Here is a 26797-nt window from a genome sequence, read left to right on the forward strand (position 1 = left end):
GTACAAATATCTGAGTTTTTATTTTAAATCTAATGCAAATTGTGTTTAAAATTTGCGAAAAAAACGTTGCTTTATCAAGTTAGTTTTCAAAATTATGACAGTGCAGCGGCAATCTACGTTTACACCAAAATTTCACTCACTTTTATAAAGGTTAATTTTGATTACCACGGGCATGTTGCACTTTATGGACACCAGAAATCGTTAATTAACATCGACAAGACGACAATTTCACCAAGTAAGACTTTTGTTACAATCTAGCGCGAAACAAAGGATAGATGTCATTTGTGACACAAGATGTTGACAGATGGGTGTAAACGTAGTTCCCAATTTTGACATAATAAAATTGGAAACTAACTTGATAAAACAGCATTTTTTCCTCAAATTTTGAAGACAATTTGCATTGAATCTAAAATAATAACTCAGATATTTTTAACATATTTATATTGAAAAAAAATTAAATTAGGGGTTGATATCACGAAGCCTCACAATTACCTAACAATTACATTTTTAAGGCGTCGCGACGCCAAAACTATCAGTGATAAAAAACAAATTTTTACGTCAGCTTCTAGAGCTTTGTCAACTGTGAGCGTATGCAAATTTTCAAAATTTTATCTTTAAAATTAAAGACGATTTTGGGGGTGGACACAAGTGTTGCCGGACCCTGTATATATATATATATATATTTAAAAAAAGTTTGACATCAGAAATGTTAATTAAAAAAGAAAAGAGGAGAGACAACGGCACGCGGTGTTCCCAAGCGGTCACCCATCCAAGTACTGACCGCGCCCGACGTTGCTTAACTTCGCTGATCAGACGAGAAGCGGTGCATTCAACGTGGTATGGCCGTTGCCTGGTAAAATTTTCCAATATGGTAGGTCGTCGTTGACGATTTTTTGTGATTGTTCTATCGTTTGAATGTGACAGTCTTCGATGGTACGCATTTCAGAAAATATACAAGATTTAAAAGAAGAAATTAAATTTTTTCTTTTTTGCGAGTGGCTTTTCTAGTATTTTTTTTTGCGACGAAATGACGAGAAAGAACTCGTCGTATCAGCCGTCAAATTGTTGTTCGTTTGACGATCTGTACGAATCACTTGCGATTAACGTAATTTAAAATTTGATTTAAAATTGATTTTACTTACTTGCTTAGATGAAAACGGCACCCACTTGATGTAAACGCCGACACAGACCGTAGATAAATGAACCCCGAACGGGGTTAATTCATGAACTGACCGTAATAGTACGGTTGAAGGTTCGCCGCCGCCGCCGCTACCTGCTTTCTTTCTGCGAACTGATAACAGGGTCGGTTTCTTTGTCCGTTCATTCATCGAAATTCCCACCACTCTGGTAGGGCGAGGCGAGGTGTTGTTGTTTCATGATTTGTTTTCGATTCATTCTTTTTCTGACGTTCGATTCATAGTGATGTGTTGTCGAAAGTGTCGTCGTCGTCACGTTTAAACAAGAACGTTTAAGTGAGTACATATTTCATTTAAAAACGTTCGTCGTACGTCGTTTCTACTCGAAATGTCGACGATTGAGAGGGAATGTTTTGTGAATTTGTATGTTTTTCGTTTTTGTCAAGAACGAATGAAAATTTCGTTCGATTTCTGTCGACCGACGACCGACCGAAAATCCGCCGACATCGACGTAGTTTTGTTTGGAGTGTCGGTAAAATGCAAACAATGCAAGATTTTCGTATTTTTTTTGGTTTGTGGTGTTTGGGTATTTTTTCTTGGATAATAAAATGGTTTCTTCGAGAGAAATTGCTTCTTTCGAAATGAATTGCCGAGAAAAATTAAAAATCTCGTCCGTTCCCGTCGCTCGATGTTCGACGGTCGTCTGTCTGATTTTCTCTTTATTTTCGTTAAATTGACGAGAATTTCGCCGTCAAAACTGTTTTCGGTTAAGCTTCGATGATCGGATTTTGTCGTGTGAGGTCATTTTTGAGAAAAAAAATGGCGATTTTGCGGAAAAAGTCGTTGAAAAAGTCCGTTCGTCGTATAAATTCGTTTCTCATGGTCGAGTCCGAAATTGACGTCGTTTTTTTTCCGACTTGTTCGTCAAGATCGTTTTCAAAAATCAACTCACACGAAAGGGGACGGTTTTATCTTCGTTCTTGAAAAAATTCGACCTCTTCGGACGTCATCTTCGACCTTTTGGGAATTTTTTTCCTACACTCTGCATGTTCGTCGGTCGTCGCTCCGATCCGTGCTGCGTCTCTTTGCGAGGCGATTTTCGATAACATCGCACGTACTTTTCGACCGTTTCGTTCGTGAAACTTGTAGAGGATGGTTCCAAGTTTGTCTGGTCGAAAGCGTAACTTTCCTGTTATTCGTGGAAAACGCGTAACGTCTACGTCGAACTTGGATGTCATCTCCTTGTTTCGGAAGGTCTTTGTTCGAGTCGACGTTCGATCGGTCCCCGTTCGCTTTTGGAGGTCGGCTGGTCGTCCGGGAAAACTTGAGGTAATCCAGGAGGCCATCGCCGACCGAATCGCTCACGTTCCCGCACCCGGAGGCGGTGATCTTCGCGTAAAGAGAACGATGCCATCACGCGAAAGCTGGATTCGAGGCCCACTGAATTTTCTAACTTGACGAGAAGGCTCTCGTTTAGTCCGCGGTCCGCGCGTTTTCGAACGCGCCAACACTTTGACTTTGGCGCCCAATTCGTTCTGTAAAGTTCATTCGTTCTTTCACGAAGAATAAGTACATACCTGCCCATAATAAAAAGAAAAAAAAACACGAAAATATGGCCGACGTAGAAAATCAAGCAGCTTCGACGGTCGCCGGTGCCACTTCCGGCTCCTCACCGGTGAAGAAAGAGAAAAAGCCCAAAAATCCGAGAAGCAAACCTTCTCATCCGCCCACTTCGGAGATGGTCACCAACGCCATCAAGGGTTTGAAGGAACGCGGCGGTTCTTCGTTGCAGGCGATCAAGAAATACGTCGCGGCCAACTACAAAGTCGACGCGGAAAAATTCGCGCCTTTCATCAAGAAGTACCTTAAGGGGGCCGTCGCTTCAGGTTCGTTGGTCCAAACCAAAGGAAAAGGAGCTTCCGGTTCGTTCAAGTTGGCTTCTGCCGTCACCGGTGCAGCTAAGGCTCCGTCCGCCACGAAAAAGAGGTCAACCGCTGCGACCGCGTCGTCATCGGCAAAATCCAAAAAGACGGGCGTTGCGAAACGTTCCGTCGCGTCAGCGCCGACGTCCGCCGAAAAAGGATCCGCCTCTAAGGCCGGTAAGAAGACCGCCCCCGCCGCTTCGGCGAAATCTAAGAAAACTGCCGCCGAAAAGAAGAGCGTCGCCGTATCGAAGGCGAGAAAGGCTGCGTCCGCTCCCGAAAAGAAAGCCAGCGCCGCCTCCAGATCGCCCGTCAAACAACCCAAGACCCCATCGAAAGCGAAGAAATCCAACAAGGCCGGTCCAACGAAGAAACCTAAAGCGCCAAAACCGAAAACGGCGAAAGCCGTCACCGCCAAAGCCAAAAAAACCGCTTCACCCAAGAGAAAGAAGTGAAAAGTCGACGACGATGATGATTTAATTTTTTCAACGGCGACGACGACGACGACGTCCTGGTGGTTTCGGGAACGTGCTCCGATCGTATATATCGACGTAGGGGCACCATCGATACAACAAATAAATGGCCCTTTTCAGGGCCACAATTATTTTCAAGAAACGAACGAAAGATTCGCTTAAAATAATGCATACATTCTTGAGATACTTATTTCATTCATAATTTTCCCGCCTCGTAACTCGATATTCCAAACAGTGTTTTACAAAGAATGATAAACTTAATATAATAATGTTGTTTCAAATAGTCTCAGTTAAAAGAAACTGGGTGATAATTTGGCAACATTTCTATTACATTTCATGAAATGAAAAAGAAAAAAAGAAAAACAAAAGTTTATCGTTTTATGTAAGTACGAGTTTTGTGAATAAATCACATAACCTAACTTTTTTTTTTTTTTTTTTTTTAATATTTATCTCAAGAAGTTGCATGCGCGAACGATAAATTTTTAATTCGTTGGAAAATAATTGTGGTTCTGAAAAGAACCGATTTTTTTTTTTTTTTCTCCTTTTAACACCTTCGTAGATGAAGAATTTGTTAATTCCAGGTGGTCGAATCGTCATCGGATGAAATTTAAGCCCTCTCGCCACGAATGCGTCTCGCCAATTGGATGTCTTTCGGCATGATCGTGACACGTTTGGCGTGGATGGCGCACAAGTTGGTGTCTTCGAAGAGGCCGACGAGGTACGCCTCGCTGGCTTCTTGAAGTGCCATCACGGCCGAACTTTGGAAACGGAGATCGGTCTTGAAATCTTGGGCGATCTCTCGGACGAGACGTTGGAAAGGCAGCTTGCGGATCAAAAGTTCAGTGCTCTTTTGATAACGACGAATCTCACGAAGGGCGACCGTGCCGGGCCTGTAACGGTGAGGTTTCTTGACACCTCCTGTCGCGGGAGCGCTTTTTCTGGCCGCCTTCGTGGCCAACTGTTTCCTAGGTGCCTTGCCACCGGTGGATTTACGAGCCGTCTGTTTAGTTCTCGCCATCTTGGATGAATTGAAATTGAAACTTATCAATTAACGTAGTAGTAGTAGTAGCTTCGACAACTGACCTGACCGACCGACCGTACGTACGAACGTTCGAAAGTCAACTGAAAATTTGCGTCGCTCGAACGGCCGTTTTATAAACTCGATGAGTCATACGGCGACGCCATTGGTGGATTCGTTTTTAACGCGAGGTGGAGCTGCCGTAACTTATAAATAGTCTCCTAGAATGAAATTTTGACGGTAGTTCCATAACGAACTTGGTCGAAGCTACGTCGTTTTGTACGAAGAATTTCCTAATTTTATCAAGATGACCGGTCGTGGTAAAGGTGGCAAAGGATTGGGTAAAGGTGGCGCCAAACGTCATCGCAAAGTTCTCCGCGATAACATCCAAGGTATAACGAAACCGGCGATCAGAAGATTGGCTCGTCGTGGTGGTGTGAAACGTATTTCCGGTCTCATCTACGAAGAAACCAGAGGTGTGTTGAAGGTCTTCCTCGAGAACGTCATCCGTGACGCCGTAACTTACACCGAACACGCAAAACGTAAGACCGTCACCGCCATGGACGTCGTCTACGCCCTGAAACGTCAAGGTCGTACCCTTTACGGTTTCGGCGGTTAATTTTATCATTTTATGACGTGTATATCCGCACCCTCAGAGGAATAACAACAACCCCCCCCCCGCAGGCAAACAAAAAAAAAACGGTTCTTTTCAGAACCACAAAATAAATCAAGCGAATTAAATATGTTGCTCATATGTGTTTTGTCTTTAATTCGAAATAATAATAATAAAAAAAAAAAAAAACGTACGGAGTGATCATTTTAATTTGTGATCCAGGTGGCCTTGACAATTTTAACAGTTTTAGGTTAGAACCTGGAAAAAGCGAAAAACTTTGACAAGTAATAAATAAATCCTCTCATCAAATGACGATCGTTACATCCGGTCGGTCATTAAGACACTAAAATAGCTTGAGGTTTCAAAAAAGAATGTTTTTGCCATGATGAGTAAATTTGAGGTTATGTCAAATGTGGGGTAGAAGTTACTCTCAGACGTGACTTGAAACAAAATCTCATAGCCGCCCACGTCACAAAATAAAACGATTGATTGTATTAGGATGTTCGAGACGGAGAGCACGTATAGGCTACCATCGGTGTCTGTATGCATGCATGCGTTCTTAACAGTTTCATGTGGGAAATGTGCAAAAATTTACGACGAATCGGAATGTTTCTTGAATTAAATAATCAATAGATAGTTTTGTCGAGTTCGTGCTTTCGTCGGGCGTTGAAATTTTCTAAAAATTACGATAAAAAGTCGTAAAAATCATCTTTCTTGGTTGAACGCAATCGAAAATTTTCCGTTCAGTCTGCGCTCGTATAATGAATTAATTAATTAATCGATTTAACTTCTTAAAATGGATCTTTTTCGATAAATCAGTATGAATAAATTATTAGGTTTTCTTTCGATCAAAAAAAAAAAAAGTAACAGAAATTCCGATATTTATGCGTTTGTTTTATTAAATCTAACGACGTTTGGCTAAGTGAAATCGAAAAGACTTTTTTGGTCTCATGAATTGTAAACGTCAAATTAACATTCAATTGACAGCTTCGGAAACACTAGATTTACAAGCGCCCTGGACGTTTACACACGCCGTGCTGTAAAAAAATTGCCCAAATCGTCTGCTCTTCACATGCGTTTATAAATTAAAATCACTTTACCCATAATGAAGATTGATCACCAAAGTGGAATCTACCTAAATTATTATCTCAATTAAGACAATATTTCTATTTTTTAAGTAATATTAAAACGTTTTTTATACAGCGCCATCTTGTGTACTTTTTGTGCACCAACTACAAAATTGACAGAATTGACAGATGATGAAATTTACAAATGTCAGATGTGACAGTTCCCATAAATTTTGAAAAATCCAATTATTTAAATTAAAATTTTACGGCCAAAAAGTTTAATACAACTCTTGTGCGTTAACCATTTTACAGAGCTCAATGATTAAAGCACTCCGGGGCTACGCCGTCGTGCTTCAAACTGATTTCGCGCTGTAAAATGTAAGTTACCACACGCGACTGTAAATAACTATTAACATGATTCTCATAGGTAGGTTGTTGTTTTTTTTTTTTTTGGCGAAAAAATCAATTCGTTCGAGTTGAATTTTTGGCCCTGAGAAGGGCCGATGTGAAGATGGTCTTTTATACAAGTTTTTGTTTTTCGTTTGAGAAGACGACGACGAACGAATTAAATTTAAGGCTTCTTTTCGGTCTTCTTTGGCAACAAAACCGCCTGGATGTTAGGCAAGACACCGCCTTGGGCGATGGTCACGCCGGAAAGGAGCTTGTTTAACTCCTCGTCGTTCCTTATGGCCAATTGAAGATGTCTCGGAATGATACGTGTTTTCTTGTTATCTCTGGCGGCGTTTCCTGCCAATTCGAGTACTTCAGCGGCGAGATATTCCATAACGGCTGCCAAATAAACGGGAGCACCTGCACCTGCACCCACTCTTTCGGCGTAGTTTCCTTTACGCAGAAGACGATGAATTCTGCCGACGGGGAACTGAAGTCCGGCACGACTGGAACGAGACTTCGCCTTTCCCTTCACTTTACCGCCTTTTCCTCTTCCGGACATGTTGTTGTTTGTTGTATTACGTTAAACAGCCAAAACACCACACCTACTGCGACTGACGACACGAAGCGCACGGACAAACGTACTGCTTCAAATAAATGCCGAAAGCGTGGAAGGCTAGAAATTTATATGGTCGGTACAGCGCCATCTCGTTAAGGCAATGGTCGAACGACGAACTAAGGTGGAGCGTCTGTTTGACGCTCGCTCGTTATAAATAGAGGGATTTTAGGTGTGCGGCGTTTTAGATCGAGTATACTCGTCGTAACGTGCACGTCGTGTCTGTCTCGTTTTCTCTGTTTTTTTAAACGTTTTTATAACTCTACGACCAGAAAAAAAGTATATAATGCCACCCAAGACCAGCGGTAAGGCGGCCAAGAAGGCCGGAAAAGCTCAAAAGAACATCTCGAAGAGCGACAAGAAAAAGAAGCGCAGGAGGAAGGAGAGTTACGCCATCTACATTTACAAGGTGTAGAAGCAGGTCCATCCCGATACCGGTATCTCCAGCAAGGCTATGTCTATCATGAACAGTTTCGTGAACAACATCTTCGAACGTATAGCCGCCGAAGCGAGTCGTCTCGCTCATTACAACAAACGTTCGACCATAACCAGCAGGGAGATCCAGACGGCGGTGCGTCTTCTTTTGCCCGGTGAATTGGCGAAGCACGCCGTTTCTGAAGGAACCAAGGCCGTCACCAAATACACCAGTTCAAAGTAAAAATCCTCCTCGAGCAGCTTGGAAGTTGGTTGGAAAAACAACAACAAAAAAAAAAAAAAAATCGGTTCTTTTCAGAACCACAAATTCAACTCGAACGAATTAAAAATTTTTGTCTTAATAAACTATAAGTTCCTCAGAGAGAATATAAACGACGATGGAAAAAAAAAAATATATATATATTTAAAAAAAGTTTGACATCAGAAATGTTAATTAAAAAAGAAAAGAGGAGAGACAACGGCACGCGGTGTTCCCAAGCGGTCACCCATCCAAGTACTGACCGCGCCCGACGTTGCTTAACTTCGCTGATCAGACGAGAAGCATTCAAATTCAAATTCAACAGGATTTTTATTCGGTTGAAGTTACGCATGCAATCACTAAGATAATACATATCACACTTAAGATTAACTTATGCTAATGTGTGGCGCTGATGCCTTAACCTAGCCTACATTTATTATACAATCTAAGATATTACATTTATTTTATGGCTCACCGGCAACCTTGGTTGCATACATTTGTGGTGTTTAGCCTACTTATCGGTTACCTTAATTTAGGGAAAATGAAATTTTAGTAAAAACCCTAACCTTATTATCTACTATGTACAAAGGATATTTAAAAAACTATTTACAGTGTTGACCTCAAAGAAGTCTTGGGACTTCCGGTCCGGTTTCTGTTTCCAGGGAGCTCCTGGGCTCCTGGTGCGGTATGGTCTAGTGGTGAGGTTTCAGGGGGCTCCGGGGACTCCTGATCCTCGGATTGATGTTCCAGGGGGCTCCTGGACTCCTGTTCCGATATGGTCAGTGGCTGGTCGATTGCCGTTTACGGTTCTTCTTCCGCTGCCTTTTGCCTGTAACAAAATTCAGCGGATTATCCGGTCTAGATTGGGGACACCCGAGTGCGGGAACTTGTGAGTTCCTGCTGGGTGTTTGAGGGATTGTTTGAGAAGAGGTACGTGCCGCACCTGCTTCTCGTAGAATTTATCGGAAAGGGAATGGATGTAATGGTGTAGGAGTGGAAGATTCGCGTCCTGATGAAGTTGACGGAGCGGAGTGTATCTGTCTGCGTTAAGAGCAAGTCTTAAGCATTTATTTTGAAATCTTTGCAAAGGAATTAGTGGAGTGTGTGGTTTGTGCCGGTAGATGGGCGCTGCGTATGTTATGATGGGGCGTAAGATGCATTTGTACAGAAGCAACTTATTTTTCGTGTTTAGATAGTTGTTTTTGACCAACAATGGGTACAATTGCTTGAGGACGGCTTCACCTTTTTGTCTCGTTTTCTTTATGTGTTCATTTAGGTTTAGCCTTTTGTCTAGGGTGACTCCTAGATATTTCACAGAGTTCTTAATTTCAATTTCACTGTCCCCTACCTTTAGTTTTTTATTGATCTTTAGCCCGGTGAATCTTTTTGCAAAAATGACCGTTTCCGTTTTGTCCGCGTTGAGTTTAATCTTCCATTTCGCGTAGAATTTCTCGAGTTGATTAATGTGGATCTGAACTTGTTTGAGTGCGACCTGACCCGAATGAGACTTAGCGTAGATGGCGGTGTCATCCGCGTACAAAGCTAAATTGGTTTGTGCGAATTTAGTGATGTCATGAATGTAAATATTAAATAGTATTGGCCCAAGCACTGAGCCTTGTGGGACTCCCGCATTTATTGATTTCATTTCCGACTTTTCGCCTTCTACCTTTACTCTGAACTTTCTCTCTGTTAAGTACGAGTTTATTAATTTAGTAATGTGCGTCGGGAACTTCAATTGAATCATTTTGTAAATTAGTCCTTTTGTCCAGACTTTATCAAATGCTTTTTCAATATCAAGACATGTCATTGCTGTTATGCTTTTCGTGTTGTAATTATTCGTTATGTCATTTATTAGTCTGAGGACTTGCTGTGTGGTATTATGTCGTTCCCGAAAACCAAATTGCTCTGGCGGTAAAATTTTGTTTTCTTTAATGTGCTTATTAATTCGTTTTTGGATTACCTTTTCCGCAACTTTTGAAATTGTTGGTAGAAGGCTAATTGGTCTGTATGCGTTTGGTGCATTGGGGTTTTTCCCCGGTTTCAAAATGGGGATGACATCTGCTACTTTAAGTTTTTCCGGGAAGATACAAAGATTAAGCATGGCATTTATTATATTCGTTAGTTGTTTTACAGCTTTCGCTGTAAGATTTTTCAGTATTCTGTTTTCTATGCCGTCATTTCCCGGGGCTTTGTTATTCGGTAAAGTGCTTATGATTTTTGCGATTTCTGTGGGTTTGACGGCCGTAGGCGCGTCTATCTGGGAATTGTCACTATTGAAAGAGTTTACTGTTTCAATTATTTCTGTTTGTTCGGGTGTGTTGTGATTATCACTTGTGTGGATCGTTTCATAATATGTTGCCAGTGTGTTTGCTTTTTCCACATTATTAAATGCTGTGTTGTTATTGGATTTAAGGATAGAGATGGGGGTAAATCGTCTTTTGAGAGCTTTTGTCATTTTCCATAGAGAATTATCGTGCGGATTTAATTTGCCAAGTTTTGTTTCCCATTTGTTCTGTCTGAATTCTTTTATTTCTTGTTTAATTTCTCTGGTTAATTCAGATGCTTGGTTTTTGAAAAATGGGTCACGTGTTCTTTGGTACAGTTTTCTGATTCGGTTCTTGAGTTTTATTTTCTCTATGGTTGCTTTCGGAATTTCGTCTCGAAAAGGATTTATTGTTTTCGTCGTCGTGACTTGGTCTTTGGCCTTCTGGATGGCCTTAATGAACAGTTCAATCTGTTTATCAAGATCATCTTTCGTGCCAATGATTTCCGTCAGTTCAACATGTCTGTCAAGGGTTTTGCGGAAGAGGGGCCAGTTGGTTTGTTTATAGGAATTGATTTGGATTGTTTTGTCTTTGATTGTCATGTCAGGAATCTCAAGAATCACAGGATTGTGATCCGAGTTGAGTGCGGTCACTGATCTGGGTTCTGAGATTACCATGTTTTTCGTGATTGTCAAGTCAATGTAGGTAGGTGTCATGCCGTTAATTGGGAAATGAGTTGGATCAGCAGTTCTGTTAATTATCAAGCTTGTGTTTTCTACGTAATTGTAGAGCCTGAACCCGTTACTATTGTTTGCGTGACAACCCCAGCTTGTGTGTCTCGCATTGAAGTCCCCGAGAATTAATTGCTTTCTTCCCAGATTATTAATTATGTCTAAATCCGCGTCCCTAATTGAGTTGATTGGTCGGTTGTAAACTGATGTTATGAAAATGTTGTTCTCGATCTTAATCGTTAGGGTTTCGAGGAATCTTACATTTGGGGTGGGAATGTGTTCAAAGGGGACGTCATTACGGATTAGGAGAGCAACCCCACCTCCCCTAATGACATCCGTTCTGTCCTTTCTGAGAACCGTGTAATTGGTGAATTTAAGCCGATCTTTACTTTTGAGACGCGTTTCGCTAATTGCCATAATGTGAATTCCACCATTTTTAATAAAGTTCAATAATTCCGCAGCTTTTTCATGCAGACCGTTTGCGTTCCAGTGAACTATCGTCAATTTACAGCTCATAGCCAGCGTCTCCCATTTTGGATAGAACGTCTATGCAGACGAACAGCTTTTCTTGTTGAGACTGGCATTTTTCAAGTGCATTGTTCAGTTCTTTAAGTATTATGAGCAAGTTTTTCATATTTACATTTTTGTTCAGCCTGGAAATTTCGGCGTTTATTTTACAAAATTCTGTCATGCTGCTTGTTTCTGGAATTTTCGTTTTGGTTGGTGTTTGCCTTGTTAAAATTGGCGAATTTGCTGCGCTCGTTGAAGGCGTCGGCAGAGGCGGAAATGATTTATCGGTAAAAACAATGGACTCACCTGTTGGTTTCTTTGGCTGGGTCCACGGATTGACCTTTGGGATCGGCGCGGGGGCTAATTTAGCCCTCTTGTTGGCGACCTTCTGACGTCTTTCTTCTTGGAGTTCCTCGATGCGGGTTACCTTGGCGATGTAGACCTCGCACGTGGTTTGCGAGGCAGCGTGTCCTTGTTTCCCGCAGTTGGCACATTTGGGAATGTACGTCGGGTCGGGCTCATGGGGGCAGTCGCGGGTCCAGTGGTACTGAGAGCATCTTACGCACGTCGGTTCGAGGTTGCAGTTCCTCGTGCCGTGGCCCCATGCCTGGCACCGGTGACACTGTGTCATCTTCTTCTTATTGAGGTATTTCTCGAAACGCACCCTGACGTTGAGAATCGCCCGACACTTTTTGTTCAGTGACTCGACAGTCTCGCTGTCGGCCACTGTTACGATGTAATGGGGCCTCTTGGTGTTGGGCCCCATTTTTCTCACATTGGTAGCTTCAATCTTGCAGCTCTTGAGCTCTGCAAGAACGGATTCGGGCTCAGGGTTGTTGTCCAGCCCCTTGATTACAAACGTTGACGTTTTGAGTCCTTTTGGGGTGAACGTGTGGAATTCCACTTTTCCTGCCGTGAGTTTGTTTTTCATCGTCGTGTGGATGTCTGTCGTGTTGGGGTACACAAGGGTTTTCTCCCTTGTGTAACGCACTTGGTAACCGTTGTCGCAATCGGCGAACAATTCTCTGAGACGGTTGTGCGTTATGTTCCGGCCGTGGATGATGATCGGCGGCGGTCTCCTTTCGTTCGCGGTCGCGGTGGTTTTTGTCCTGGAGGATGTTTCCTCCGTCTCCATGTTGTCTTCTTCATCCTCTTCATCAGAAGAGATTGGTTGAAATCGGTTAGCGTCGATTGGTACTGGCACGTACCTCACCTTTTGTTTCACTTTTTTCACCGCTTTCTTCGGCTTCAGCCAGTTGAGGCTCGAACTGGCCATGTTTTCGGTGGTCAGTGCAGGCTTAACCAGCCTGCGCTGTATCGAACTTGGTTTAATTCCTCTTGTTGTTAAAACAACAATTGGGACACGATTCACTTTGTTCAAGGCACGTGGCACTTTGCACTGTGGTCACAACTTAAACACTGAGAGGGGGAGCTCTCTATCGCACGTCCGTTCGCTACGAGCGCTCGGACAAGACTAGACGAGAAGCGGTGCATTCAACGTGGTATGGCCGTTGCCTGGTAAAATTTTCCAATATGGTAGGTCGTCGTTGACGATTTTTTGTGATTGTTCTATCGTTTGAATGTGACAGTCTTCGATGGTACGCATTTCAGAAAATATACAAGATTTAAAAGAAGAAATTAAATTTTTTCTTTTTTGCGAGTGGCTTTTCTAGTATTTTTTTTTGCGACGAAATGACGAGAAAGAACTCGTCGTATCAGGCGTCAAATTGTTGTTCGTTTGACGATCTGTACGAATCACTTGCGATTAACGTAATTTAAAATTTGATTTAAAATTGATTTTACTTACTTGCTTAGATGAAAACGGCACCCACTTGATGTAAACGCCGACACAGACCGTAGATAAATGAACCCCGAACGGGGTTAATTCATGAACTGACCGTAATACTACGGTTGAAGGTTCGCCGCCGCCGCCGCTACCTGCTTTCTTTCTGCGAACTGATAACAGGGTCGGTTTCTTTGTCCGTTCATTCATCGAAATTCCCACCACTCTGGTCGGGCGAGGCGAGGTGTTGTTGTTTCATGATTTGTTTTCGATTCATTCTTTTTCTGACGTTCGATTCATAGTGATGTGTTGTCGAAAGTGTCGTCGTCGTCACGTTTAAACAAGAACGTTTAAGTGAGTACATATTTCATTTAAAAACGTTCGTCGTACGTCGTTTCTACTCGAAATGTCGACGATTAAGAGGGAATGTTTTGTGAATTTGTATGTTTTTCGTTTTTGTCAAGAACGAATGAAAATTTCGTTCGATTTCTGTCGACCGACGACCGACCGAAAATCCGCCGACATCGACGTAGTTTTGTTTGGAGTGTCGGTAAAATGCAAACAATGCAAGATTTTCGTATTTTTTTTGGTTTGTGGTGTTTGGGTATTTTTTCTTGGATAATAAAATGGTTTCTTCGAGAGAAATTGCTTCTTTCGAAATGAATTGCCGAGAAAAATTAAAAATCTCGTCCGTTCCCGTCGCTCGATGTTCGACGGTCGTCTGTCTGATTTTCTCTTTATTTTCGTTAAATTGACGAGAATTTCGCCGTCAAAACTGTTTTCGGTCAAGCTTCGATGATCGGATTTTGTCGTGTGAGGTCATTTTTGAGAAAAAAATGCCGATTTTGCGGAAAAAGTCGTTGAAAAAGTCCGTTCGTCGTATAAATTCGTTTCTCATGGTCGAGTCCGAAATTGACGTCGTTTTTTTTCCGACTTGTTCGTCAAGATCGTTTTCAAAAATCAACTCACACGAAAGGGGACGGTTTTATCTTCGTTCTTGAAAAAATTCGACCTCTTCGGACGTCATCTTCGACCTTTTGGGAATTTTTTTCCTACACTCTGCACGTTCGTCGGTCGTCGTTCCGATCCGTGCTGCGTCTCTTTGCGAGGCGATTTTCGATAACATCGCACGTACTTTTCGACCGTTTCGTTCGTGAAACTTGTAGAGGATGGTTCCAAGTTTGTCTGGTCGAAAGCGTAACTTTCCTGTTATTCGTGGAAAACGCGTAACGTCTACGTCGAACTTGGATGTCATCTCCTTGTTTCGGAAGGTCTTTGTTCGAGTCGACGTTCGATCGGTCCCCGTTCGCTTTTGGAGGTCGGCTGGTCGTCCGGGAAAACTTGAGGTAATCCAGGAGGCCATCGCCGACCGAATCGCTCACGTTCCCGCACCCGGAGGCGGTGATCTTCGCGTAAAGAGAACGATGCCATCACGCGAAAGCTGGATTCGAGTAGTAGTAGTAAAATGTAGTTTATTCAGCAGTTGTACAGTCATGTGATACAAATTGACAAAAGATGTTAAAAACAAGCTGCTGAAAGCGCCGCTATAGGCTTGTGCCTCTTCAGCGCTGTGTACATGGTGATTGTGTTGGTACAAAAAAGAAAAAAATTAACATGTTTATCAGAGTACAAAAAAAAAAAAATTAATTGATTGATTGCGTGTATTTGGTGTCTTCGGTGACGTGTGAAGAAGAAGGTGCATCCTGAAGCGTCCACGGCCGACTTATCGACGTGATTCCCGCATTTGCGCAGAGTACATAGGAAAACCGTGGAAAACCTATGTCGGAATCGTCTCGCGGATGCAGCGAAGAAAGGTGAAATGAGGAAACTGAGTGAAGAATGGCTGTTTGTGGGTTCCGAGAAGCCGATGGTCGCGCTGCCCATTCTCCGCCACTTCCTGTTGCCAACCTTGGACGTCGAGACGACCTTGGGTGGCTTCGGGGATGGCGGCCGTTGTCCTGCGCGGCGTGGCAATCTCAACTGGAACAAAAAACAAACGGCAGAAAACAGAAAACAAGATTGTGTGTGTGTGTGTGTGTGTGTGGTTTTGTGTTTATGGAAACTGCAGAAAAAAGAAGAGAAAAGAGTATGAATTGGAGAAAGAAATAGGAAAGATGGGAAGTGCAGCTTCGAGGTTTTTGGTCGACTTGTTTTCCGTTGCGGCGATCGGGCGAGAAATTGAATTTGTGAGACGGGAGACTTGCGTCGTGGAACAGAGAGAGAGAGAGACTTGGCGCTGGATTGAGTGTTGGATTACACACGATCGGAATGCGGTTGTGGAATTACGCTGGCGGAGCAGCGGTGAAGGTTCGTTGTCCGAGGTGGACAGGGCCGGCTTAGGTTTGCTTTCAGCTGTTGTTGTTTCGGGGCGGTGGGAAATTTGCCCCGAAAATTTGTGGAGGGCGTAACGAAAGTGGAGTTTCGTCAATGATGTTAGTTAAACCTGGAGAAGATTCGAAAAAGAGCGAATGTGCCTGAATGAGGGCGCTGGGAAGATGGATTTTCTTCTGCCTTGGTTTGACTGGAAATCTCCTCTGGTCGCGACCTGTGGGAGCAAATGGAGTAAGCCAGTGTTCAAAAATCGTGTTCTTTGCCAATGCGCTGTTGCTCCGAAGGGAGCGTTGCACATACGACGCCTGGAGTTTGATGAGACGTTCCAGGATTGGTTGGGTCCGTGTGATCTCGGGCAACTGGGCTGAAGGGTACCTAGGACTTAGGCGGAAAATTTTTCTCAAGATTTTTCTTTCGCACGACGCGATGGACTCCAAACTGGATCGGTCAAGAGAGGCTAAAAGGGCTGATTTAAATTCGAAAAGAGGTCTGATGTACATCTTGTAAGTGTGGAGGAGGGTTGGGGGTGAACACCCCCTGAGTCCACCCCTTAACCTGGAAATTAAGCCAACTCTTTTTCTGACCTTGGAGATTGTGTTTTTGAGATCGGGAGAAGAAAGGGAGCCGTATCTGTGGAATTCCACACCCAAGTATCGAACACTGTCCTTTAGCGGAATTTCTTTGTTCCAGAGAGTGAGCTGGACGTTTCTTGGAAAGAATTTCTTCGCTCTCGTCTGCTTTCCATTTCTGAAAAGGACGGCTGATGACTTCTCTGGATTTGGTGAAATTCGCCATTTCGAGGCCCATTCCTGGATGGTGTCGAGGACGCTCTGGGCATCGTTTGCCGCTCTCAAAGAGGTGGTGTTTCCGGCCCAAAGTGCTGTGTCATCCGCGAATTGAAACGTTCTTATTGTTTCGTTGTTTACTGCCGGAAAATCGTGGCAGTAAATCAGGTAAAGAAGTGGCGAGATGACTGAACCTTGGGGAACTCCCGCTTCGATTTCGATCGGTTCCGAGAGTTCTTTTCCGACTTTGATTTTGACGGTCCTGTTCGTGAGGAATGAATCGATGAGGCCGGTGAATCTGTCCGAGAATTTGAGGGTCTTGAGTTTCTGAATTATCCCAGCGTGCCAAACTCGGTCAAATGCCTTCTCAATGTCTAAAAAGACACCAACAACACACTGTCCCGAGTTTAGGTACCTTGCGATGTCAGTCTGCAATGCTACGAGAGGATCGGTGGTGGATCGACTTGCCCGAAAACCAAATTGTGGGTCAGGCAGTATTCGATTCCGTTCACATCTGTCGCTGAGTCTTAGGGTAATAATTCTTTCGAATATTTTGCCTATCGAGCACAGGAGCGTGATGGGACGGTAAGAGTTGGGATCCTCTGTAGGCTTGCCAGGTTTCGAAATTGCTATGGCCAACCCGCTTTTCCAGTCCTTAGGAAAGTAGGAGGCGTGCAGACAATTGTTGAAAATCTGACATATTGCAGCAATGACTTCATTGGGAATTTTCTTCAGAGTGAGGTTGTTCACTTGATCCGGACCTGGAGCTTTTCGCGTCTTGAGGGCTGAGATTGTCGCCTTGATCTGACCTGGAGTGACCGGATCAAGCAGTTCGTCTTCTTCCTGGGCGTCTTCGCGGTCTTGTTGCGAGAGAAAGATGGTGGAACTGCGCAAGCGCTTCCTGAATTTTTCTCTGAAAGCTTCTGTTCTTTTGATGTGATTTTCATCGTGCCGTGGGTCTTCTGGAATTCGGAATGAATTCTTGAAGTGGTTGGCGAACGCTTCAGATTTTTCTTTGTCGGAAATCATGACGTCATTTCCGACCTTCAGGTGGTTGCGAGTTCTCGTTTTCTGGCCGGTCAAGACCTTGAACTTGTGCCAGAAACTGGCGCCGTTTCGGAAGTCGAGTTCTGAACACGCTTGAATCCATTGGTTTTCTCGGTGTTTGTTGATCATTAGCCGAATCTTGGCATTTAATCTGTTCCACTCGGTCTTGATGTTTGGATCTCGTGAAGCGACGAATTCTCTGTAGATTCTGCGCTTTTGTCGGATCAGTGAAACGATGTAGGGCGGGAGAGGCTTTTTCGTGGGATTAATTAATTTCTCGGGAGTCGAGTCGAGGACACATGATTGGATGTGTTGGGTGAGGTCAGCGACTTGTTTGTCGATGACGTCAGGATTGCGTGTTTCGAGAATTGAAGGCAGCCGCTCGATGCAGGTGGCTGAAAACTGGTTCCAATTTGTTCGCTTGAAATCTCGAATTTTAACCTGCGATGGAATTGCGGTCACGGGCCTACCTAAATTAATTTCGACGATGATCGGAACGTGATCAGATGTTATTGTTGTGCCGATGGTCGCTTCCTCGCTGCACCTGTGTGAGAATGAGTCATGCACAAGAATGTGATCGATGTTTGATGCCCCATTGTTGCTTAGAAAAGTCGGTTGACAATTTCTGATGCGACAAATGGAGAGACTCTGCGTTGCGTTGAGGAGGATGCGGCCGTTGGAATTTGTGTAGGTGTCGCCGAAATCTGCATGACGCGCATTGAAGTCACCTAGAATTATCGAATTTTCGATCGAAGCGACAAAGGTTAAAAAGTTAAGACTCAAGCGGGAACCTGGAGGAACGTAAATTGAAAAAACGGTTAAAACAAAATCGTCGATGTTCACTTGGGCTGCAACGCATTCAAGATTCTGAAAATTAATTGGCAGAGCGAATTGTTTAAAACCGTAGACGTTCTTGACGAGAAGAGCCACTCCTCGATGATTGGGACCTGCAGGTGTCACTGACGGACGGTGGATGGCATTGAAACCTCTGAAATTCGGAAGACTTGGAGATTTTGTCTCGGTCAAAGCGAGAATGGAAATTTTGTCAGTGACAATGAAATTTTCGACGGCTGCCTTTTTGCGGCGGATGCCGCAACAGTTAACGGTAGCGACCTTGACCTTTTCAGCCACACTTGTTCACTGAGACGTGGAGATTTGAACCGGAGAAGTTGAAGATTACTTCCCGGTTAAAGAAGAGTTTGGCGTGTCGCTTGATGTTTTCAGCGACCAGGACTCGACGTTCAGGGAATGAGTTCACCAGGGTGTAACTCAGCATCCTGACGAGGTTGTCGATGTGGGGGACTTCCTCGGGTTTTTTGGGAGGAGGAAGGGGGGTGTCCAGCGGGTTGATCCTCTGGACCGGGGCTCCGGGGACGACCGGAGTTTGCCTGGCTGGACACCGGAGTGAAAAGGCGAGATGTTGTCCGTTACAGTTAGCACAACGAGTTTCCTCGCTGGTGCAAGCTGAGAGACGGTGCGGACCTCCGCATTTGGGGCATTTCACCTGATTTTGTGGGCAGGTGTTTTGAGTGTGACCCACGCCTTGGCAGCGTGGGCACATTGCTGGAATTGGGGCGGGCACGTGGGAAGGTTCGCAACGGCGAACCTTGAAAAAGACCACCAACCCTTTTTTGAGGAGGGCGTCCAGAGAGGGTTGGTGACGAGTCACCAACCGGAAGAGACGTGTTGGGCGATTTGTCGCCCGGGACTTGATCCTCCAGGTCCTTTCGACCTGGAGCTCTGCCTCCGCGCAGGCCTCGAGAACGTCTCTCTCGTTGATGTCGAGGTCGACGTCTCGCATGACGCATGAGAAGGTCGGGTTGGTGGGTGGATTTCTTGGCCGGGCAGTTTTTTGTGCCTTTATGGCCGAAGAAATCCGACAGTCGGGGGTTCCAAACTGGTCCTGCAACATCTGAAGGTGTTGTTGTTGAGGAGCAATTGTTGTTGTGAAAGTGGCTTTTCCATCCCTGAAGACGTTTAGGGATGAAATTTTGATCGCCGACGCTTTGAGAGCGTTGGCCAGCGCCTTTGTCGAGCGGAAATTTGCCGGCAAGTTTTCGATGACAAACTTGTTTTGTGCGGCGGCTCGAGGTTGAGTTTGACGACCCGTCTGGGTGGTCTGGACTGGTGACGTCACTGCTGACGTCACTGGCGGGACTTGTTGCTGACGGCGGCTTCCTGACGAATTGGAAGCCGGTTTGTCGGCAACTTTTGTTTTTGATGATGAGGTGGTGCTTCCGGAAGTGGAAGCGAAAAGCGGGGGAAGAAGAGAAGTCTGGGCTTGGTTGGTGGAGGTTTGAGCTGCTTGTCTCAGGCTAATCAGTTGATTAACCTGCTCTCGAATCGAGAGTAGCTCCTCCAAGGAGGGGTCAATTGGGGGCAGAGGGGTAGCTGCTGGAGGAGGACTCACCGAATTCCTCTCCAGGGGCTGGGTGGTTGTGGGAACTTCGCTCTGGGCTAGCACTGAGGCGTAGCTTCGAGTCTGGCTTCCCTGACTGGTCCTCTGGGTCCTGGGGGCCGGGGTGGGGGGCGTCCTCGAGGTGGACGGGATGGGGTCCTCGAACTGGAGGTCGAGGAGGGAGAGCAGCTCGGACGGCTGCTGGGTTTTCGGACGCTTCGAGGTCCTGGGGATGAAGAGCTCCTCCAAAGAAGACGAGATCGGAGAGCAACTCCGTGTCTTCTTCTTCTTGTTCTTCTTTTTTTTCTTCTGGTTTTTCCCAGAAGAATGTTGTTGGGTTTGCGGGTTGCCTTTCAAGAACGACTCCCCCGCAACGGAAGCCGCTCTCGCCTTGGTGTTGCGCAATTCGCGCATCGCGTATTCTTCGCTCTCTCTGTGACGTCTGCACTGCACGACGTCTGAACTCAGAATGCTGCTGGATTCGAGGCCCACTGAATTTTCTAACTTGACGAGAAGGCTCTCGTTTAGTCCGCGGTCCGCGCGTTTTCGAACGCGCCAACACTTTGACTTTGGCGCCCAATTCGTTCTGTAAAGTTCATTCGTTCTTTCACGAAGAATAAGTACATACCTGCCCATAATAAAAAGAAAAAAAAACACGAAAATATGGCCGACGTAGAAAATCAAGCAGCTTCGACGGTCGCCGGTGCCACTTCCGGCTCCTCACCGGTGAAGAAAGAGAAAAAGCCCAAAAATCCGAGAAGCAAACCTTCTCATCCGCCCACTTCGGAGATGGTCACCAACGCCATCAAGGGTTTGAAGGAACGCGGCGGTTCTTCGTTGCAGGCGATCAAGAAATACGTCGCGGCCAACTACAAAGTCGACGCGGAAAAATTCGCGCCTTTCATCAAGAAGTACCTTAAGGGGGCCGTCGCTTCAGGTTCGTTGGTCCAAACCAAAGGAAAAGGAGCTTCCGGTTCGTTCAAGTTGGCTTCTGCCGTCACCGGTGCAGCTAAGGCTCCGTCCGCCACGAAAAAGAGGTCAACCGCTGCGACCGCGTCGTCATCGGCAAAATCCAAAAAGACGGGCGTTGCGAAACGTTCCGTCGCGTCAGCGCCGACGTCCGCCGAAAAAGGATCCGCCTCTAAGGCCGGTAAGAAGACCGCCCCCGCCGCTTCGGCGAAATCTAAGAAAACTGCCGCCGAAAAGAAGAGCGTCGCCGTATCGAAGGCGAGAAAGGCTGCGTCCGCTCCCGAAAAGAAAGCCAGCGCCGCCTCCAGATCGCCCGTCAAACAACCCAAGACCCCATCGAAAGCGAAGAAATCCAACAAGGCCGGTCCAACGAAGAAACCTAAAGCGCCAAAACCGAAAACGGCGAAAGCCGTCACCGCCAAAGCCAAAAAAACCGCTTCACCCAAGAGAAAGAAGTGAAAAGTCGACGACGATGATGATTTAATTTTTTCAACGGCGACGACGACGACGTCCTGGTGGTTTCGGGAACGTGCTCCGATCGTATATATCGACGTAGGGGCACCATCGATACAACAAATAAATGGCCCTTTTCAGGGCCACAATTATTTTCAAGAAACGAACGAAAGATTCGCTTAAAATAATGCATACATTCTTGAGATACTTATTTCATTCATAATTTTCCCGCCTCGTAACTCGATATTCCAAACAGTGTTTTACAAAGAATGATAAACTTAATATAATAATGTTGTTTCAAATAGTCTCAGTTAAAAGAAACTGGGTGATAATTTGGCAACATTTCTATTACATTTCATGAAATGAAAAAGAAAAAAAGAAAAACAAAAGTTTATCGTTTTATGTAAGTACGAGTTTTGTGAATAAATCACATAACCTAACTTTTTTTTTTTTTTTTTTTTTTAATATTTATCTCAAGAAGTTGCATGCGCGAACGATAAATTTTTAATTCGTTGGAAAATAATTGTGGTTCTGAAAAGAACCGATTTTTTTTTTTTTTTTCTCCTTTTAACACCTTCGTAGATGAAGAATTTGTTAATTCCAGGTGGTCGAATCGTCATCGGATGAAATTTAAGCCCTCTCGCCACGAATGCGTCTCGCCAATTGGATGTCTTTCGGCATGATCGTGACACGTTTGGCGTGGATGGCGCACAAGTTGGTGTCTTCGAAGAGGCCGACGAGGTACGCCTCGCTGGCTTCTTGAAGTGCCATCACGGCCGAACTTTGGAAACGGAGATCGGTCTTGAAATCTTGGGCGATCTCTCGGACGAGACGTTGGAAAGGCAGCTTGCGGATCAAAAGTTCAGTGCTCTTTTGATAACGACGAATCTCACGAAGGGCGACCGTGCCGGGCCTGTAACGGTGAGGTTTCTTGACACCTCCTGTCGCGGGAGCGCTTTTTCTGGCCGCCTTCGTGGCCAACTGTTTCCTAGGTGCCTTGCCACCGGTGGATTTACGAGCCGTCTGTTTAGTTCTCGCCATCTTGGATGAATTGAAACTTATCAATTAACGTAGTAGCTTCGACTGACCTGACCGACCGACCGTACGTACGAACGTTCGAAAGTCAACTGAAAATTTGCGTCGCTCGAACGGCCGTTTTATAAACTCGATGAGTCATACGGCGACGCCATTGGTGGATTCGTTTTTAACGCGAGGTGGAGCTGCCGTAACTTATAAATAGTCTCCTAGAATGAAATTTTGACGGTAGTTCCATAACGAACTTGGTCGAAGCTACGTCGTTTTGTACGAAGAATTTCCTAATTTTATCAAGATGACCGGTCGTGGTAAAGGTGGCAAAGGATTGGGTAAAGGTGGCGCCAAACGTCATCGCAAAGTTCTCCGCGATAACATCCAAGGTATAACGAAACCGGCGATCAGAAGATTGGCTCGTCGTGGTGGTGTGAAACGTATTTCCGGTCTCATCTACGAAGAAACCAGAGGTGTGTTGAAGGTCTTCCTCGAGAACGTCATCCGTGACGCCGTAACTTACACCGAACACGCAAAACGTAAGACCGTCACCGCCATGGACGTCGTCTACGCCCTGAAACGTCAAGGTCGTACCCTTTACGGTTTCGGCGGTTAATTTTATCATTTTATGACGTGTATATCCGCACCCTCAGAGGAATAACAACAACCCCCCCCCCGCAGGCAAACAAAAAAAAAACGGTTCTTTTCAGAACCACAAAATAAATCAAGCGAATTAAATATGTTGCTCATATGTGTTTTGTCTTTAATTCGAAATAATAATAATAAAAAAAAAAAAAAACGTACGGAGTGATCATTTTAATTTGTGATCCAGGTGGCCTTGACAATTTTAACAGTTTTAGGTTAGAACCTGGAAAAAGCGAAAAACTTTGACAAGTAATAAATAAATCCTCTCATCAAATGACGATCGTTACATCCGGTCGGTCATTAAGACACTAAAATAGCTTGAGGTTTCAAAAAAGAATGTTTTTGCCATGATGAGTAAATTTGAGGTTATGTCAAATGTGGGGTAGAAGTTACTCTCAGACGTGACTTGAAACAAAATCTCATAGCCGCCTACGTCACAAAATAAAACGATTGATTGTATTAGGATGTTCGAGACGGAGAGCACGTATAGGCTACCATCGGTGTCTGTATGCATGCATGCGTTCTTAACAGTTTCATGTGGGAAATGTGCAAAAATTTACGACGAATCGGAATGTTTCTTGAATTAAATAATCAATAGATAGTTTTGTCGAGTTCGTGCTTTCGTCGGGCGTTGAAATTTTCTAAAAATTACGATAAAAAGTCGTAAAAATCATCTTTCTTGGTTGAACGCAATCGAAAATTTTCCGTTCAGTCTGCGCTCGTATAATGAATTAATTAATTAATCGATTTAACTTCTTAAAATGGATCTTTTTCGATAAATCAGTATGAATAAATTATTAGGTTTTCTTTCGATCAAAAAAAAAAAAAAAAAAAAGTAACAGAAATTCCGATATTTATGCGTTTGTTTTATTAAATCTAACGACGTTTGGCTAAGTGAAATCGAAAAGACTTTTTTGGTCTCATGAATTGTAAACGTCAAATTAACATTCAATTGACAGCTTCGGAAACACTAGATTTACAAGCGCCCTGGACGTTTACACACGCCGTGCTGTAAAAAAATTGCCCAAATCGTCTGCTCTTCACATGCGTTTATAAATTAAAATCACTTTACCCATAATGAAGATTGATCACCAAAGTGGAATCTACCTAAATTATTATCTCAATTAAGACAATATTTCTATTTTTTAAGTAATATTAAAACGTTTTTTATACAGCGCCATCTTGTGTACTTTTTGTGCACCAACTACAAAATTGACAGAATTGACAGATGATGAAATTTACAAATGTCAGATGTGACAGTTCCCATAAATTTTGAAAAATCCAATTATTTAAATTAAAATTTTACGGCCAAAAAGTTTAATACAACTCTTGTGCGTTAACCATTTTACAGAGCTCAATGATTAAAGCACTCCGGGGCTACGCCGTCGTGCTTCAAACTGATTTCGCGCTGTAAAATGTAAGTTACCACACGCGACTGTAAATAACTATTAACATGATTCTCATAGGTAGGTTGTTGTTTTTTTTTTTTTTGGCGAAAAAATCAATTCGTTCGAGTTGAATTTTTGGCCCTGAGAAGGGCCGATGTGAAGATGGTCTTTTATACAAGTTTTTGTTTTTCGTTTGAGAAGACGACGACGAACGAATTAAATTTAAGGCTTCTTTTCGGTCTTCTTTGGCAACAAAACCGCCTGGATGTTAGGCAAGACACCGCCTTGGGCGATGGTCACGCCGGAAAGGAGCTTGTTTAACTCCTCGTCGTTCCTTATGGCCAATTGAAGATGTCTCGGAATGATACGTGTTTTCTTGTTATCTCTGGCGGCGTTTCCTGCCAATTCGAGTACTTCAGCGGCGAGATATTCCATAACGGCTGCCAAATAAACGGGAGCACCTGCACCCACTCTTTCGGCGTAGTTTCCTTTACGCAGAAGACGATGAATTCTGCCGACGGGGAACTGAAGTCCGGCACGACTGGAACGAGACTTCGCCTTTCCCTTCACTTTACCGCCTTTTCCTCTTCCGGACATGTTGTTGTTTGTTGTATTACGTTAAACAGCCAAAACACCACACCTACTGCGACTGACGACACGAAGCGCACGGACAAACGTACTGCTTCAAATAAATGCCGAAAGCGTCAAGTCAAGTCAAGTCAAAATACATTTTATTCAAGTATAGTAATGGTATTTACATCGAGTACTTAAGATATTACAGTTTATTTGGCCGCTGGTGAGGCTTTTGGCCTTTTCGGCGGACCTGGTATTTTAGTGAACAATACTAAGACTTATTTTATATAAAATTGGTTCTTAAATATGACTATAAAATGTATTTGAAAAATAACTAGGAATTAAAAATAAATGGAAATTTGAAAAGGTAGAGAAGCAGAAGAAGAAGTGAACTCTTCGTGGGTTTCCTGGGATTTTTCATGGGGTTCCTGGAGCTTTTCATGGGTGTCCTGGGAGTCTGTGGAAATCCTGGGACTCTTCGTGGGTATCCTTGAGCTTTTCATGGGAATCCTGGAACTCTTCGTGGGTAACCTGATGATCATCTGAGGATTTCGGAACTGAAAGAGAAACCTGGAAGAGAAAGAGAAGGAGGGAAGTGGTCTCGTCCTAGGAAAGGACCTCTTCATCTCATCGAGATGGGTGTGTCTTCGACCAGCTCCTGGAGAGCTGCGGGTAGGTTAGGGAATGATGCTGAGAGAAGTGCTGTGGGAAGGTGTTTCTGCTTGACAGCAGGTTTTTTGGGAATAGCGTTGATCATGCGGTTTTTAGTAGGAAGCTTGTAAGATGTGTGCAAAGTTTGAATGGCAAGAGGGTTATTGTTACTAGCAAGCGTGCGTGTTATGTAGCGAGTGCGGAGTTTAGTGAATCGATCAGTGATGGGAGTAGTTTTAGTGTGTTCATGCAAGTCGTTAGATGAAAATTCGCGGTCAAGTCGGAAGATTAGTCTAAGTGTGTGGCGTTCGAAGGAAGAAACTTTAAAGAGCATGCGGTTAGAGAGCGAGGCGTAAAGCAGAGATCTGTATTCAAAGATAGGGCGTATGAAAAGTTTGTACGTGTGGTGTAGAGTTTCTGAGCTGCAACCCCGAATCCGGCCGCGAATGCGATACAAAAGGTTTGATCGATTGCGTGCTTTCTTCATCGTCCTTTTCAGGTCCTCGTTAAGGGTACAAGTAGAAGAGAAAGTGATACCTAAGTAAGTGAGAGAATTAGTTTGAGTAAGAGATTGATTGTTTATAGTTAGCCGTGTGTTGAGTTTAAAGTTGAGACGTTGTTTCTGGGCTTTGGGGTAGGTGAAGCAGATGGATTGGCATTTGGTGGGGTTGGTTTTCACTCTCCAGGTGTTTGTCCATTTTTCGACACGATGAAGTTCTTTCTGGAGGATGTCTGAAGCCTTTTCAGCGCTCCGGTGGCTAGACCAGATTGCCGAATCGTCAGCAAACAACCTCGTTTTGGTCCGAAGGGAATCTGAAATTGGAAAATCACTGCAGTATATAATGTACAACAAAGGTGACAGGACGGAGCCTTGTGGGACTCCGGCCTTTAGTGTAAAGGTGTTAGAAAAGGCGTCGTTGAATTTGATCCTGCAGGATCGGTTGGTGAGATAGGAGACGATGAGCTTTGTGAATTTAAGATTGATTCCGAGATTGATGAGTTTTTGCACCAGACCGTCGTGCCAGACCTTGTCAAATGCTCTTTCGATGTCCAAAAAGGCACCTACGGTGCACTCTCCAAGGTTGGCGTGTCTGATGATGTCGGTTTGCAAGTCTACTAAAGGATTTTGAGTGCTACGTTCTGATCTAAAGCCGAATTGTTGTTGCGGAAGCAAGTTATGAGTTTCGAGAATGATTTTAAGTCTGTTAGTTAAAACGCGTTCAAAGATTTTGCCTAGGATATTAAGTAGTGAAATAGGGCGATATGACTTAGGGTCTGAAATAGGTTTTCCCGGTTTTAAAATCATGAACGTATTCGCTAGTTTCCACGCGGTTG

The 26797-nt window shown here is 44.1% G+C and overlaps 2 protein-coding genes and 1 non-coding gene across 3 annotated transcripts; 2 read left to right on the forward strand and 1 right to left on the reverse strand.

Annotated features, from left to right (window-relative positions):
• Positions 1 to 732: 732 nt before the first annotated feature.
• LOC148169293 (5S ribosomal RNA) lies at positions 733 to 851 on the reverse strand. The gene has a single exon (XR_015770668.1). It is a non-coding gene; the product is annotated as a 5S ribosomal RNA (ribosomal RNA).
• A 673-nt stretch (positions 852 to 1524) lies between these two features.
• On the forward strand, positions 1525 to 3513 carry LOC148169294 (uncharacterized). Its single transcript, XM_088043471.1, has 5 exons — positions 1525 to 1559; positions 1759 to 1863; positions 1909 to 1991; positions 2066 to 2112; positions 2680 to 3513. Exons 1-5 carry the CDS (start codon positions 1525 to 1527, stop codon positions 3511 to 3513), a joined length of 1104 nt encoding a protein of 367 aa, XP_087899597.1.
• A 16907-nt stretch (positions 3514 to 20420) lies between these two features.
• On the forward strand, positions 20421 to 21185 carry LOC148169295 (uncharacterized). Its single transcript, XM_088043474.1, has one exon. The coding sequence runs from the start codon at positions 20421 to 20423 to the stop codon at positions 21183 to 21185; it is 765 nt and encodes a 254-aa protein (XP_087899600.1).
• Positions 21186 to 26797: the final 5612 nt, after the last annotated feature.

This window comes from Gnatocerus cornutus, chromosome 8 (genome assembly GCF_029298725.1).
Source record: "Gnatocerus cornutus isolate USDA-ARS CGAHR chromosome 8, icGnaCorn1.1, whole genome shotgun sequence".
NCBI lineage: Eukaryota > Metazoa > Arthropoda > Insecta > Coleoptera > Tenebrionidae > Gnatocerus > Gnatocerus cornutus.

Excerpts from the sequence above, each read along its gene's own strand:
- LOC148169294 (XM_088043471.1), top strand. The coding sequence starts at position 1,525 with ATGTCGACGATTGAGAGGGAATGTTTTGTGAATTT. Across the intron at positions 1,560-1,758 it reads AGGGAATGTTTTGTGAATTT|AGAAATTGCTTCTTTCGAAA; the intron begins GTATGTTTTTCG and ends GGTTTCTTCGAG. Across the intron at positions 1,864-1,908 it reads CTGATTTTCTCTTTATTTTC|CTTCGATGATCGGATTTTGT; the intron begins GTTAAATTGACG and ends TTTTCGGTTAAG.
- LOC148169295 (XM_088043474.1), top strand. The coding sequence starts at position 20,421 with ATGGCCGACGTAGAAAATCAAGCAGCTTCGACGGTCGCCGGTGCCACT.